Source organism: Brienomyrus brachyistius, chromosome 5, assembly GCF_023856365.1.
Source record: "Brienomyrus brachyistius isolate T26 chromosome 5, BBRACH_0.4, whole genome shotgun sequence".
In the NCBI taxonomy this organism is placed as follows: Eukaryota; Metazoa; Chordata; class Actinopteri; order Osteoglossiformes; family Mormyridae; genus Brienomyrus; species Brienomyrus brachyistius.
Window position 1 is genome coordinate 38,705,821 of NC_064537.1, and position 14,877 is coordinate 38,720,697.

Below are 14,877 nucleotides of genomic sequence, written 5' to 3' on the forward strand. Positions count from 1 at the left end.
ATCTAAAAAATATAGAACAGTTTTATTCACAGAAAACTTAAAGTAAAATCATTCTACTTTATATTTTCTGTATACGGCTTTTACTCTAGATACAGTAAACACTTAAATAAATAATTACCAGTATGTCATTCATACACAGAATAGGCAACAAGGAACATTTTACGCTCATAATTTTTTATACTTAGGGTGATATGAGGAAGTGTACATTTGAAGTACCACATGACAAAGAGAAGTTTAAAGATTTTATTAGTGTGATCTAGTTTGTATCTTTAGCGTTTCAAATACCTTTGACCTCAAGGGGGCGATGTAATGTTCAGGATCACACCAATTAATTAGTGGTATCAGGGTGGGGCACGGCATGGTGGTGCAGTGGTTAGCACTGTTGCCTCCCACCTCTGGGACCCGGGTTCAAGTCGTCACAGTTTGCATGTGGAGTTAGCATGTTCTCCCCATATTGTCATGGGGTTCCCTCCAGGTACTCCAGTTTCCCCCCACAGTCCAAAAACATGCTGAACATCTGCTTACAGTATCTTCCTCAAATAACAAAAACATAACATGAATTCTGAAAGAGCAGGGCAAAGTAGGCCAGGAGAGCAATTCTCAGCTCTCTGGCATGCTTAGAAATGAAGATATGGTTTCCTGAAAACCCTTACAAATTACATGCACGATTTGCGAGTGCAAAAAAAGGGCGTGGCACCCAAATTTGAAAGGGCCATAACATTGGACTGCATCAGAATTTTTCAATAAAACTTGGGGAATTTTCAGTGTTCTCTATAAGGATCAAAATACCAAGTTTTCATCAAAATCAAGAATGATGCCCATGGAACTTTTCTGGACATTGGTTGATTTGGCACGGACTGACCCAACAGTATGTTATGTATGTTTATAGTAGCCTAACTAACAAAGCTTTTTGGCATACATTTTTTCATGTGTTCTTACTAGTCTAGAACAAAGGTCTGGTATTGGAAATCAGGTATCAGGATTGTATTGGCAACAAAGTGGGATGGGTGCACTTCTAGTTTGTAGTGGGCCAATTGGAGGTTGTATCTGGGGAGCATGTGGCCCACTGGCTGCCATTCGAATATGCAAGGCCTAGAAGCTACTTAACATGTCCCCAATACAAATTCATATAAAACACATAAAAGGTTAAAAATGAATAAAAACCACTGTGCCCTGTACGTCTAAGATATCATTACAATTTGCACTTGGTTTTGGGTCACTGGCCTATAAGCTACTGGCAAAAAAAAAAAAAAAACTAATTTCCCTCAATTAAATTGTATATAAAATGCATGGAGGAGGGGGCGGCATGGTGGTGCAGTGGTTAGCACTGTTGCCTCACACCTCTGGGACCCAGGTTCGAGTCTCCACCTGGGTCACATGTGTGCGGAGTTTGCATGTTCTCCCCATGTCATCATGGGGTTTCCTCCGGGTACTCCAGTTTCCCCCCACAGTCCAAAAACATGCTGAGGCTAATTGGAGTTGCTAAAATTGCCCATAGGAGTGCATGCGTGAATGAATGGTGTGTGAGTGTGCCCTGCGATGGGCTGGCCCCCCATCCTGGGTTGTTCCCTGCCTCGTGCCCATTGATTCCGGGATAAGCTCCGGAGCCCCCGCGACCCAGTAGGATAAGCGGTTTGGAAAATGGATGGATGGATGGATGGATGCATGGAGGATTAAAAAAATAATAATGTGCCACGTGCGTCAACGGGAATTCATTATAACGTGACTAATTTTTTGAAGCCATTAACGCGTGTTGAGTCGGATGGCAGCTCGGGAAAAATATAATTAACAAAGAAAAAGGTATTTTGAATGGCAGGTTCAGCTTCAAAACTCTGTCAGATGGGTTCATCGACAAGACCATAGTTATTTGCAGTTACTGTCGATATGAAATAAGTTAGCACCGAAGTACGTCTACTCTTAAATACCATACCAGGCTGCGGCTCTTCTCAGAACGATAGACACATTGGTATTTTCACGTCTTAACATATTATGATAATACTTTCGTAAATACTAATTATTTGTATATGAGTTAGTTATTTTTATTATTTTTCATTTAGGTTTGCTTTACCTATAAGTGAACGAGGCAGTCCGTCGCGCGCTTCTGTGATGTCTTTACTGCATGATTTACATCTTCCTCAAAGTCATTCTCACGAGAGTATGTCTCCGATCAAATGGTACGCTTTCCGGAGTTTTCTTTATTGCCTGAGATTGGATGTAGGCTTCAGTTTATTGGGATTCCTAATAATTTGATTTACTTTTTGTACTAAATCGTCACCACGCCCTCCCAAATCTTCGTAAAATGATTATATTTTGTCCGATCTACATATTATAGACAGCTGCGTTCGGAGTGGTGAGGACGTTTTGCACTGCTCGGCCAGCACAGTTACAAGTAATGAAGTGGAGAGTGAGGGGCAGACAACTGCAGAGCCAAACGAACTCGCATAAGGGTGAAGTTTATCGCTACAGAACGGAACAATATTGTGATATTAGTCACCTTTGCGCTCTTACACGTCCGAGTGATTTAAAACTGAGAACCCCCCCCCCCAAAAAAAATATATATATTTCTTTATTTTTTGTAAATACTTCATGTTTTGTTTTATATTAGTGTAGCACCGGCAGGGCGCATATCCCAGCATGCCCCGCGTGCAATTGGAACTTGAAGGACCACAACAGGCACCCAGGAAGCACCGAACCCAAATACACAACCGGGAAACACAAGGTTGTAAGATGCTGAACTGCAAGATGCACACATGGTGAAAGATTTATACATGCTAAATACCTGCGAGGGTCAGATCGGGAACACACAAGACACGGGCAAACACACTCACGACAATAGGGAAACACGACCGTTAACATTAACAACAATACAAGGGTTAACACTTAAATTAGTACTATTCACTACTAAGGAGTTATGCTTAATTACTCGATAGGTAATAGTGAAGTAATTATTATTGTAGTTCGCTAGTACTTCATTAGGAACTATTGAGTATTGCAGGTCTCATTGGGAATTATCTACTAACTCTGGATTATTTCTAAAAACTACTAGTTCATTACTCGTCAAATGAACAGTGCTTTTTTTGGACTAACTGTGACATTTAGGCTACTGTTCTCAATGGTTTTTGGCATTTTTTTCCTTTTGGAAAAACAAGCTTGTTTCTTCCTACTTGTTTGTATAACATACAACTTATTCTACAAAATGTTATGGCCTAAAATCTGTATAGAGTACCTACATTTTAATTGTTTACCTCACTTCAGTCCTAAAAAACAATGTTACTGTCCTCACTCGCATTCTCTGTGGAATAGAGTGACAATTTATTTTTATATAGCGCTTTTCACAACAAAGTTGCCCCAATGCACTTTACAGGAGTGTGTTGTGGAACATCCTTAACAGAGATAACGACAGAGCACAGAAACAGTGAAAATGGAAAATTGAAAGAGAAAGCCAGATGACAGCAGAGGAGAGGAACCAAAAACTCCCAAGTAAGGAGAAAAAAAAACCTCTGGGGGTCCAAGGTCAACTGGCAGCCCTACCCCCCCTGGGCATGCTAACATTACTGGACAAAGGTAAAGAAGTAGCCGGATTGTTTGCTAAGAGCAAGGTGTAAACTGTGATCCGGTCCTAGTTAAAGTCCATCAGTGAGACAGTCCTCCACATAGGCCTGTGTCGGGTGGCAGGATGGAAGCTGCACCAACATCGTCATAGATTGCAGGTCACATCTGTGATGGCACCCATCCGTAGACCCTGATGGCAGCTCAGAAGGTGCCCCCTCGGGCACCCTCCAGACGTGTGGGAAGAAAGACATTGAGTGCAGGTGTCAAAGAGTGCACTGATACATTAATGGACAAGCACGGTAGGTAAAAATGCCACGTACAGCAGCATCAGCAGCCATAATTATGTGTTAAGTGTTAACTAAACTAACTAAACTGAAGTAATAGGTCTTCAGTCGAGATTTAAAGACTGAGACCAATTCAGCATCCCGAACATAGGCTGGTAAACCATTCCACAGTATAGGGGCCCCGTAGCAGAATGCTTTACCACCAAGTCGCTTTAGTTATATGTGGCACTACAAGGAAACCTACATTCTGCGACCTGAGTGGACGGTGCAGGCTGTAAACTTGGAGTAACTCTGTTAGGTAGCTAGGTGATAGGCCTTTAAGTGCTTTATATGTGAGTAGGAGAACTTTGAAGTCAGTCCTGAACCTCACAGGAAACCAGTGCAGGGAGCTAAGAGCAGGCGTTATGTGTTCAAACTTCTTTCTCCTAGTGACAATTCGGGCTGCTGCATTTTGAATCCGCTTAAAAGTATGCAATGTGCAGTGTGTGCTCCCGGATAACAGAGCATTACAGTAGTCTAACCTACTGTATACAAAGGCATTTATCAGTTTCTCATCGTCTTGCATAGAGAGAAATCGTCGTAGTTTGCCAATGTTACACAGCTGCAGGAAGCAGACCAGGTTACGTGCTATGCTGTTGAGGGAAAAGTTCAGCCCCTTGGAATGGAGTGTGAAAATAATGGTATTCTTATCCGTGGACCTGCCTCCAAACAACAGAACCTCGGTTTTCTGGGCATTTAAAGATAAAAAGTTTTTGGCCATCCAAGTTTTTAGTTCAGTAAAACAATTAGTTAAAGTGACAATAGGTACAGTGTCATTAGGCGTAACTGACATGTATATTTGTGTGTCATCTGCATAGGAATGATAGTTAACATTATGTTTTCTCATTATGTCACCTAAAGGCAGCATATATAGAGAGAACAATAAAGGACCGAGACCTGATCCCTGTGGTACTCCATATTTGACTGGTGACATAGATGATGGAGTAAAGTTACTTGACACTTGGACATATTGATATCGATTAGTCAAGTATGATTCGAACCACTTAAACACCAATCCATGCAACCCAACATCAAATTTTAGTCTTTGTAATAGGGTAGTATGGTCAACCGTGTCAAATGCTGCACTAAGATCTAAACACCGTCCCATTATCAGCATCAGTCGCCATTGTTATGTCGTTTACGACTTTAGTTAAGGCAGTTTCAGCGCTGTGCCCTGGACAGAAGCCCGACTGGAATCTGTCCAGTATGTTGTGCATCTTCAAGTATGACTGAAGTTGAGCAGCCACAATCTTCTCCAGAACTTTGGACAAAAATGGTACGTTAGAGACGTGTCTATAATTAATAAGCTTCTGTGGGTCCAGACCTGATTTTTTCAGTAGTGGTCTGATTACAGCTACTTTAAATTGATCCGGCACATCACCTGAGGAGAGGGATGCATTAATTATGGCTGTTATAGGTCTTGCCAGAACATCTAGGGATTCTTTGAGAAGTTGAGTGGGGATAGGGTCCAGTGGACAAGTGGTTGGTTTGGTTTTAGTTATTATTGTTTTTAACTCCTGTTCATTGGTTAATTCAAAAACATTAAGGGTGTGTGCACGTTGTGTTTGCATCACCACTATTTGTGAGCTATCTGAACATGTTTGATTTCTGATATTTGAAATCTTATCATTAAAGAAGTCCATGAAATGTTCACTACTAATATTACTTGGTAGCATAGGTTCAGCCTTATTTATTAGATGAACTATTGTCCTGAAAAGGTAACGAGGATTATTTTTATTTTGAGTTTAGAATAATAGGCTGATCGTGCCCTATATAGGGTTTGTTTGTATTTTTGCAGACTGTCAGACTATGCCAACTTGAACACTTCTAATCCTGTAGACTTCCATTTACACTCTAATCGGCGGCATTCCTGTTTGTAAGAGCGTGTGTAATCATTAAACCATGGGGAGTGCCTAGTGGTTTTTACAACTTTATTTTTCAAAGGAGCTGTTTCATCCAAAACTTGACTGACTACTGTATTGAAGTCATGTGTGACTTCATTGACATCTGTACTAAATGTGAAGTTTACATTACTTACTGCATTAATAAATCGTAAGGTATTTGGTGACGTGTCTTAATAATTTTCTCTGCCATAGTCAAGGAGGGTGGTTGAATCACAAACGTGATTAGGAAATGGTCAGAGAAGGTCTTATTCAGTGGACAGACAGATACATGATGAACATCCACTCCATGAGTGATAACCAAGTCTAATGTATGATTATGCACGTGTGTTGGTCCTATCACATGCTGGTGATATTCAGCAGAGTCTAGGAGGGTGTCAGTCTCTATGTCCACATGTATATTAAAATCTCCAAGTATTATAATATGCTCTAAGTTAATGACTAAGTCAGTGAGAAGTTCCCCAAACTCAGTTAGGAATGACGTGTATGGTCCAAGAGGTCTGTATACTATAAGAAAATAGATGGATGGGTTGCACATAATTTGGATTAACATTGCTTCAAATGTTGTAAAATTATCTATGGTTTTGGGTTCAATTTTTAACCATGAGTTAAATATAACTGCCAGGCCTCCTCCACACCCAGAGCCGCGTGGTTTCTGTATGAAACTAAACCCCTCGGGTGAGGCTTCAACAAGGGGAATGGAATCTGTGGGTCTGAGCCACGTTTCACTTAAGAAGCACATATCTGCCCCAGTGTCAAGCACCATGTCATTGACAAGAAGTGATTTTTTTCCTAAAGCGTGCACATTCTATAATCACCATTTTATGGTGGGTTTATGTTGTGGCTCATTCAATCTTATTAATGGGACTGATGTTAGGTTATCCGCACAGGAGCCCCCAGCTGAGCGTTTAGATCTATGTCTTGGTCTAGTAATACTTACAATATTCTTTCTATGCTCACTTAGCTCCGTTTCTAAGTGGCTACTAGATTTAGGGGATGCCGTGTGAAGGAGCATCTGGGTCATGGCCAGACATGGTCTGAAGGTGGGAGGGTAGACAGCCTTCGGTTTAGGATCGCATGGCTAGGGCCTGGGTGATGCTCTTAGTCAGGCAGATAATCTACTTGCCATGTTTTGGGATAACATAACGGATCCTCTCAAGTTATGATGAAGACCGTCCCGTTTATAAAAACCAGGCCGTTCCCAAAAAAGGTCCCAATTAGCGACAATAATTGCAATGCTTTGAGATGCACACCAAGTCTCTAACCAGCAGTTCAGGAAGAGCAGCCTACTATAGGTTACATCCCCTCTATAGAGAATTGGTAAAGGACCAGAGACAATAAGATTCCGGCGTTTTGTTTTAGCTTTCTCACACAGCTAAAACAATCACGTCTAGTACTCTCAATAAATATTACTTCAGAGCTGACTGTTTCAAATTCAGCTGATATTCCGGCTGTAGCACCAATGAGAGGAGAGGCGGAAGACTCATTGTGAGAGCTCTCTTGTCTCTCCACAGATGGAGCCAAAGTTGCACTGTGCCTGTGTGCACTGTCAGTCCATTTTCTTTGTAGTCAAATAAAACCTAAGAACAGAAAGTTTTGTGTCAGTATACAACTGCCCAATTGTGATTGCATCATCAACTGTCACCTCTTGATAAACTTTGAGATCTACTTCAAAGTCTGTTAACGGCCCCAGTTTATTTCTCCCATTTGGGAAAAACAGGTCAGTTCCTAACAGCAACACATCCCTTTTCGGAACGTCCTTTGAAATTTCCATTTTTTTTTTTCCATCTTGTGCCCCCACCTCATTTAATTTTCACTTGCTTGAAAGCCTCTTTTTCATCGTCATAGTGCATCCATCTGATTTCTATTTTTCTCTTTTTCTTCATGACGTTCTTTCTCTCACTTGTTTGGGAATGCTCTCCTTGCTTCGTGCTGCTGCCTCCTTCACCAGAGTGCTTTTTTTGGGAGCCATTTTGTTTTCAGGCATTCAAAAAGCTGTGATTTGCGAGTGTTGTGGTGGATTTCCTTTCTATTACAACCCTAATTCTGCAAAGCAATCACCATATGATGACAAATAAGTCTTTAATTCTTCATCCGTCATCAAGGGTATTGTGTTTGCATCAATATAAACAGAGACAATGGAACTGGAAACAATGCTAATTAGATAATGTAATCATTGCATTCTATAGTTTAATTAAACATCAATACAAGACAGAAATTGAGTGTTTATGTGTTTGAAGGCCAATAAGCAATAAAATTCGTCCTAACAATACATATATTCTACTTTTGTAGTTAAGTACCTTCTCATTCTTCGAGGTCTCTATTGTTTCCTCAAGAATATTTCTCTGTCTCAAGAAGTGACTTAGGTCATCCATCCTGAGAGAATGCATTACAGGAAGTTATTGTTATACATCCATCATACATAAACAACAGCTTAAACTACCACCACAGTGCGCACACACAATTTATGCAAACACTCACACGGGCAATTTAGAGTCACTAATTCACCTAGCGTGCATGCTTTTGGATTTTTGTAAGAAACCCATACAAACATGATGAGAACATGCTGACCCACACACACAGACCTGAACTTGAACCCCTGGAAACACTGCTACAATGTGTTTCAATGTGCTTCCCTACATATAATCAACATATAATCAGAATACATGAGAGCAGATAACATTTACACTGTCAATGATACATCCATCCATCCATTTTCCAAACCGCTTATCCTACTGGGTCGCGGGGGGTCCGGAGTCTATCCTGGAAGCAACGGGCACGAGGCAGAGAACAACCCAGGATGTGGGGCCAGTCCATCGCAGGGCACACTCACACACCATTCACTCACACATGCACTTCTACGGGCAATTTAGCAAGTCCAATTAGCCTCAGCTAATTGGTCTGTGAGGGGAAACCGGAGTACCTGGAGGAAACCCCATGACAACATGAGGAGCACATGCAAACTCCACACACATATGACCCAGGTGGAGACTCGAACCTGGGACCCAGAGGTGTGAGGCAACAGTGCTAACCACTGCACCACCATGCCGTCCCGTCAATGATACATTAACATTTTAATATATTTTAAATTTGAAAACAAACCAATACCCAATGTTGTCTTCGATTCATTTGTATTCAGTGACTGATTATAGTTATAGCTGTTACAGGTGAGGGGCATCTATAACCCAAGGTTATAAGAGCTAAATATAACGTTTGGAAATGCCTAGCTCCCAGTTCCATGCTAACGTTAAAAATGAAGGGAGGTCGTTCAACCACAGAGTGCATGCTACTCTTAACATTATGAGCGTAACAACACATTTACAAATATTTTAGTATATTTTGTTATGTAGATGCACAATACCTTAGCAACATTTATCAGTAGCTCGCTCAGTACTCCAGACTTTTGCAGGAAAGTGGCTTCATGTGTGCGCACATGGCTGCGAGTTTTTCATTATTTTGAGATAACTAAGTCGAAATTTTGAGATAGTTATCTTAAATAACTATCTTAAATAGTATTCCTAATTTGTTCATATTTGTAATTAATACAGACAATCAAGGTGATTGTCAATGCATTATTTGCATTCTTATGAACTCCAAATTCCACAAATATGGAACCAGATTTTACCATTAAACTCAATGTCTATTTACATTAAAGTGAGTCCATTGCCCTGTTTTTGTTAATCTGACACTCATTTCCTGTGTTGGTGCACTAATCTGATACCGATGGCCTGGTGAACAGATACTGTTGTGGCTCGATCAGTGGCATTTCTATTTATCGTAATGTCACTTCTTTGAAAGCTATTTTATTCCACTTAACCTTTCTCTTTTTTACTTACTTTAAATGTATTTTTTTCCTTTTAAAATCTTTCTTTCTTAAAAAAAAAAACTAGCTGAACAGACATACTATTATGTCCTACTTAATTCTCACAGCTTTCTGAACTTTGGTGGGTCCACAGCAGAGCTGGACAAAAGCCATCTTGCGGGCCATATTCAGTCCACAGAACTATTTTTATGTGGCCTGCAAAATCATTAAATAAGTGAACTGTGATGAATATTTTTTCGTTTTATTTACACAAAAATGTTCCTAGGGCAGAAGGTACAATGATTGGTTCAGAGAGATAACCAATCAGAATGTAGTGGAGGTGGGTTCAAGTAACTAGAGGAGGCAGGGCCAAGGCATCTGATTGGTTGGTCCCACCTCCTCTAGTAGCTTGGCCCCACCTCTTGTACAATGTGATCTCATTGGTTATATCCTTGGGAAAATAATCGTTCCTTCTGCCCTCAGAACATTTCTGTATAAGTAAAACTCTCAAGAGTGATTTTTGTTCCCACAAATAGTTTTTTGGATTGATGATAAAAATATAAGTAAAACATGAAGAATAATCATTAAAAATGGCCCATGCTGACATGGAGAAGCTCATATTTGCCTCTTCGTAGAGACAAATTTCCTTGGCCTCATCTTCAGCATGGTTTCGATTGGGCAGCTCATGCTGGGAGAACTGTCATGTTCATTTCACAGCTCTTTAGAAGATTAGGAAATTATCTTTACTAAGAGCTTTTTTATAACAAATATCAAATGCAAACATAGAAAAGGAAGTGTGTTTTTTTTTGCATTGTTATCTTTGAAATCCATTTAATTATAGATGTATGTATATTACCATTACATCAAGAATGTCATTCCGGCTTATCTGCTATGCTTCTCTCAACTGATCTGTTATGTGAGTAAAGTGTCGCTACTATGATTAATTATCACTCTTATAGGCTCTAATAAAGAAGGTCCCAAATATAATCCAAATAATATTTAGTTGGACGATGGACTACTTGCAAGACCATGTGATCAGCTGGAACATGAAGTGCGGTGGCTGGGTGAGATGAAGCTCTCGGCACATTTGGCTTTAGGGCATGTGGCTGGAATGCGTTAACACGTCTTATGTCTCTGTTCAATACGACCCATTTTTAGGCCAGTTGAATCAGTGTTCAGGATGTCCGTGACCATTATGTGGCTGATGACAGATGTTGCCCTTATTTTGTGCCGGAGGATGTCAGGTCCTACTTTGGGACACCCACATGGCAAATGACGGGGGTGTTTGTGGCTGGCATCCTCACTGCATTCCTGGTCATTCACAAGATGTGATGGAGGAGTTGGCCAGGACGGGACCACTCTTTGGAAAAAGGGAGTGTGCAAGGTTCCCAGAAACATTTTGAACTCAATACTCAAAGATCCCACACGAAGTGCACTAGCTCGGCACTCATCCAGGTTGTATTATAGCGTCTTAGATTGCTATATTGGGTCATTTATTAATAAGTAAAGAAACAGGAAGGAGAACGAGAGGGAGGAGGTCTCGATTGAATTTCTGGAAGAATTAAGCAAGCTAGGGACTGACCTGTCATGAACAATACAAATAGCTTTCACCTCAAGTATGTAACATATGTTACATCACCGCTTCAGTAGCAGCCCTGAAAATCGTACCTGCTACCTCTTTATCTCCAATCTCTCTAGCCACCTCTTATCCACATCATCTGTTTCTCTATCTCTGCACCACATCATTCCACAATGCGTGGCTGATGAAAAGGTACTCCCTGTGTAAGTAGACCTTGTGTAGGTTACCTTTAGTGTAGTGTAAATGTCTTGCATTATTATGCTATATGGTAAAGAGGTTGCATAGAACTGCTTCACAGTAATGCACATAGTTAGATTGTAGATTGTGTAAAAATGCTACTATTTAGAGTACATAGTATACAGACTCTATGCTAATACTCTGTAACACAGTGTGTTTTTCTTTCTTTTCAGTGCCTAACTACTTTGAACAAGAAATGTGATGGTTTATACTAGTACTATACATTTTTACCTTTCAGATTGTGAAGTTTTCAAAAAAAAATCATTTTTACAATAAAAACATTACAATATAGTGTTTTAGACAGTTCAAATTATCACATGCAATAAGAAAGAGTTATTGTACCTAGTTTTATTCAAGGCTATATAACACTTACATTTTCCTCAGATATTTACTGTAAAGAATCATAACTTTGACAAATATTTCATTTATGTGTAATGTATATTTTGGGAATAAAATTGGATAATAGTAGTTCATATATTATATGGGATTTTAATATATTAGTGTTTTCTGCCTTCTTCATTGAGTTTCAGTGTTCTGGTTATGGAGTTTAAATGGAGCAGTAAACTTGAAATATATAAAAGATATAGTGTACAAATATACAATTATTGTGATTTCTAATATTTGATTATGTCATTTTTTACATTAAAGTTGAATTTGGTGGTACCTCATTATAAATACCTTGAGTAATTATATCAAGATAGTTTTTTTGAAAGGTTGTATGTGTACTTGATTGTGTATTTAATTGGTCCTTTGATAAGACTGGGCGATTACTGCAGATAAACCGTAAATCTGTATTCCAGGCTTTGGGAATAGATGCATTAACTAGAACAGCTGCTTTGTGAATGCATAAGAGATGTGTGTGCGTGTATATATATATATATATATATATATATATATATATATATATATATATATATATATATACACAATTTCACAATTTCATTCATGTTTCATTCAAATTGTTGACAATATGAATTATGATCAATATATATATTTTTTGTAATATAATAAGTGATGTCCCCCCTCCCCAATATCCAGTACATACCATCTGAGACAAAGTGCAAAGATAAATTTGCCAGTGGGGGCACTGGTGCTAAAAAACAACTTCAATAGAGAGACAGGGGACAAGTATAGGCTACAGAAAATAGCAAGTAAACTGTGAACATTTGTTTTGGTAAATGTGGTAGATGTATCTTATGTATATGTAATTGCCTATTAAGCTTTTCTGTTTTATACCAACAACAATGTTGGATATTGCCACTGTGTTGGATTTTTAGTTCAATTTGACGGCATCTTAACTTTTCAGCAGGTTATAATCTTTAATATGATCCCCTTACACGCCACAAGGTGGCAACATATGGATGTGTATTTCGAATACACGCTAAATATGAGTCTGAGTTTAACTGGAATTATTGTACTTTTGAAGAGAAAAAGAAAGACATATAATCAGGCAAAATGTCTGACAATTTCTTGCATCAGATATAAGGTACAATATATAGCAAAAAACTTAATCTAAAGGCCATCTTGCATCTTAAGGTATTCTTTTTATTTTCTCTAATGAAAAGCCTAATAAAAACTGCAGACTTTTTTAAATAAGGGGGTTATTATACTGTTTCTGGTAATTGTATAATGCATGTGAATTTATCTTATGGATTAAAAAACCTGAAGCTTTAGTCCAGGAATTCAACTATGGTGCTGTTCTATAAATTATAAATATGAGAAATGCACATGATTATTAAATGTGGATGTTCATAATAATGATCATTATCATTGTGATTCTGTGGTTTGCTTCTCTGCTATTGTGTATGAGCTCAAAATATTTTGTATTTTTTTTTTGTTATAAATGTTGATATTCAGGGCCCTTTAACGTTCATCCAGTGGCCACTTTATTAGGTATGCCTAGCTAACACTGTGTAGGGCCCTCTTTTACCACCAGAGCTACTCAAAGGTGGATGAGTTGTGTGTTTACGCCATTTTGCACACATCTGTACTGTGTTATTAATTTTGCACTTGTTGCCTTTCTGTTAGCTTTATATAGTCAGAGAAGAATGGCCAGAGCTCAAAAATCCTAGGGACGGCCTGTTTTTTTTTCTTCTCATCACGTGATTCTCTGTGAAATTTACACTGTAATGTGTGAAAATCCCAGAAGGACGGCCGTTCCTGAGATGCTGGAACTATGATGTTTGGCACCACCAAGCATACCATGTTCAAAGTTGCTCATGTCAGGCATTTTAGCCGTGCTGATACTTAGTTGAAAAGTGAGTGAGCCTCTGGACCAGGTCTGTGTGCTGCATGTATTCATTTGGCGAATGCGCACAACTGCTAACAGTGTTCACTGGTGTGAGAGTTTGGGGGACATATGAAAAGTATCTGACATAAATCTGCTCCAAAATAAGAAAACCACCAGGTTGAAGACTGTCACAGGTTTAACAAGCCAAGAAGACCCAGATTTTTTTTATATGGTAATAAACAGAGCAAGGAAACTAGATAATTTTGGTTGTTATAGATGTTTGTCAGCTTTAATTTGTCATCTGGTACAGGTGCACATCTGAATAGCCATTACAGAGGACTGCTTGGCAGACTGATACATCTGACTTTACTTAGCATATAGTTGCCCATATTTGGGTTATGTCGACAGGGAATGGAAACGCTGTGTCCTACCTGTTCTTTTTCCCATACATTCTTTAGCTTTCTCCATTTTAGCTTTATTCTGAGCCACGTGTTTGGTCAGAAATGTTTGAAAGACGCATTTGGCTTGGCCTAAGCAGGGGCACTTCTCAGTTGATAGGCTCAGCCTTCATATGCTGTTTACTGCATCATTTGAAACTTTATACGCAACTCGGTCATTTAATGCATGTTATTTTCATATACATCAAGTGAAATGTGCATATGAGAAAGCTGCGGGGAAAAAAACAGATCGGACATCGACACTTTCATAACGATTAAGTTTGTTAGAGTCACACTGAAATATATTGTATTTCTAATACAATAATCATTTTCTGATATATATGACATTTGAATGTGTGTATGTACCAAAAAATTAGTGGAGGCATTTGTAATTAAACATTCTGTTTAATGGGGATCTTCATAGTAACACTCAGACTTGAGTAATACAGCTTGATAGATTTTTTTACTGTGATGCCATATATCTTAAAATAAAATATCCTTGTATGTGTATTATATCATGTACAGAATATCTGTTGAGAAAAATAATCTGATAATGCTGAAGGTTTACTAAACAAATGTGATATTCAAATGTTTTTTCTGTGAGCTTTAGTGAAGCACTGGTGAACTTTAATAGTACTTTAATAGATGGACATTAAGTTCTGATGTATTACTGATGGGGTTTGAACGGAAGTCTGATGCTAACAATAACTGTAAATTATGAGAAGCTTCTCAGTTATGTGTCTTGAGTTTCCTTCTGTGTTATATATGTCTGGAGTTTCCTTTTAAGGTACCTTGTGTAATGTTTAATTCCCCCCC

The 14,877-nt window shown here is 38.9% G+C and overlaps 1 protein-coding gene across 1 annotated transcript; it reads right to left on the reverse strand.

Annotated features, from left to right (window-relative positions):
• Positions 1-3,729: 3,729 nt before the first annotated feature.
• On the reverse strand, positions 3,730-5,454 carry LOC125742766 (uncharacterized). Its single transcript, XM_049015091.1, is given in 2 exon segments — positions 3,730-4,047; positions 4,049-5,454. Coding segments are annotated over 2 exon segments (1,092 nt in total). The 5' UTR covers positions 4,993-5,454; the 3' UTR covers positions 3,730-3,899.
• Between the last annotated feature and the right edge of the window lie 9,423 nt (positions 5,455-14,877).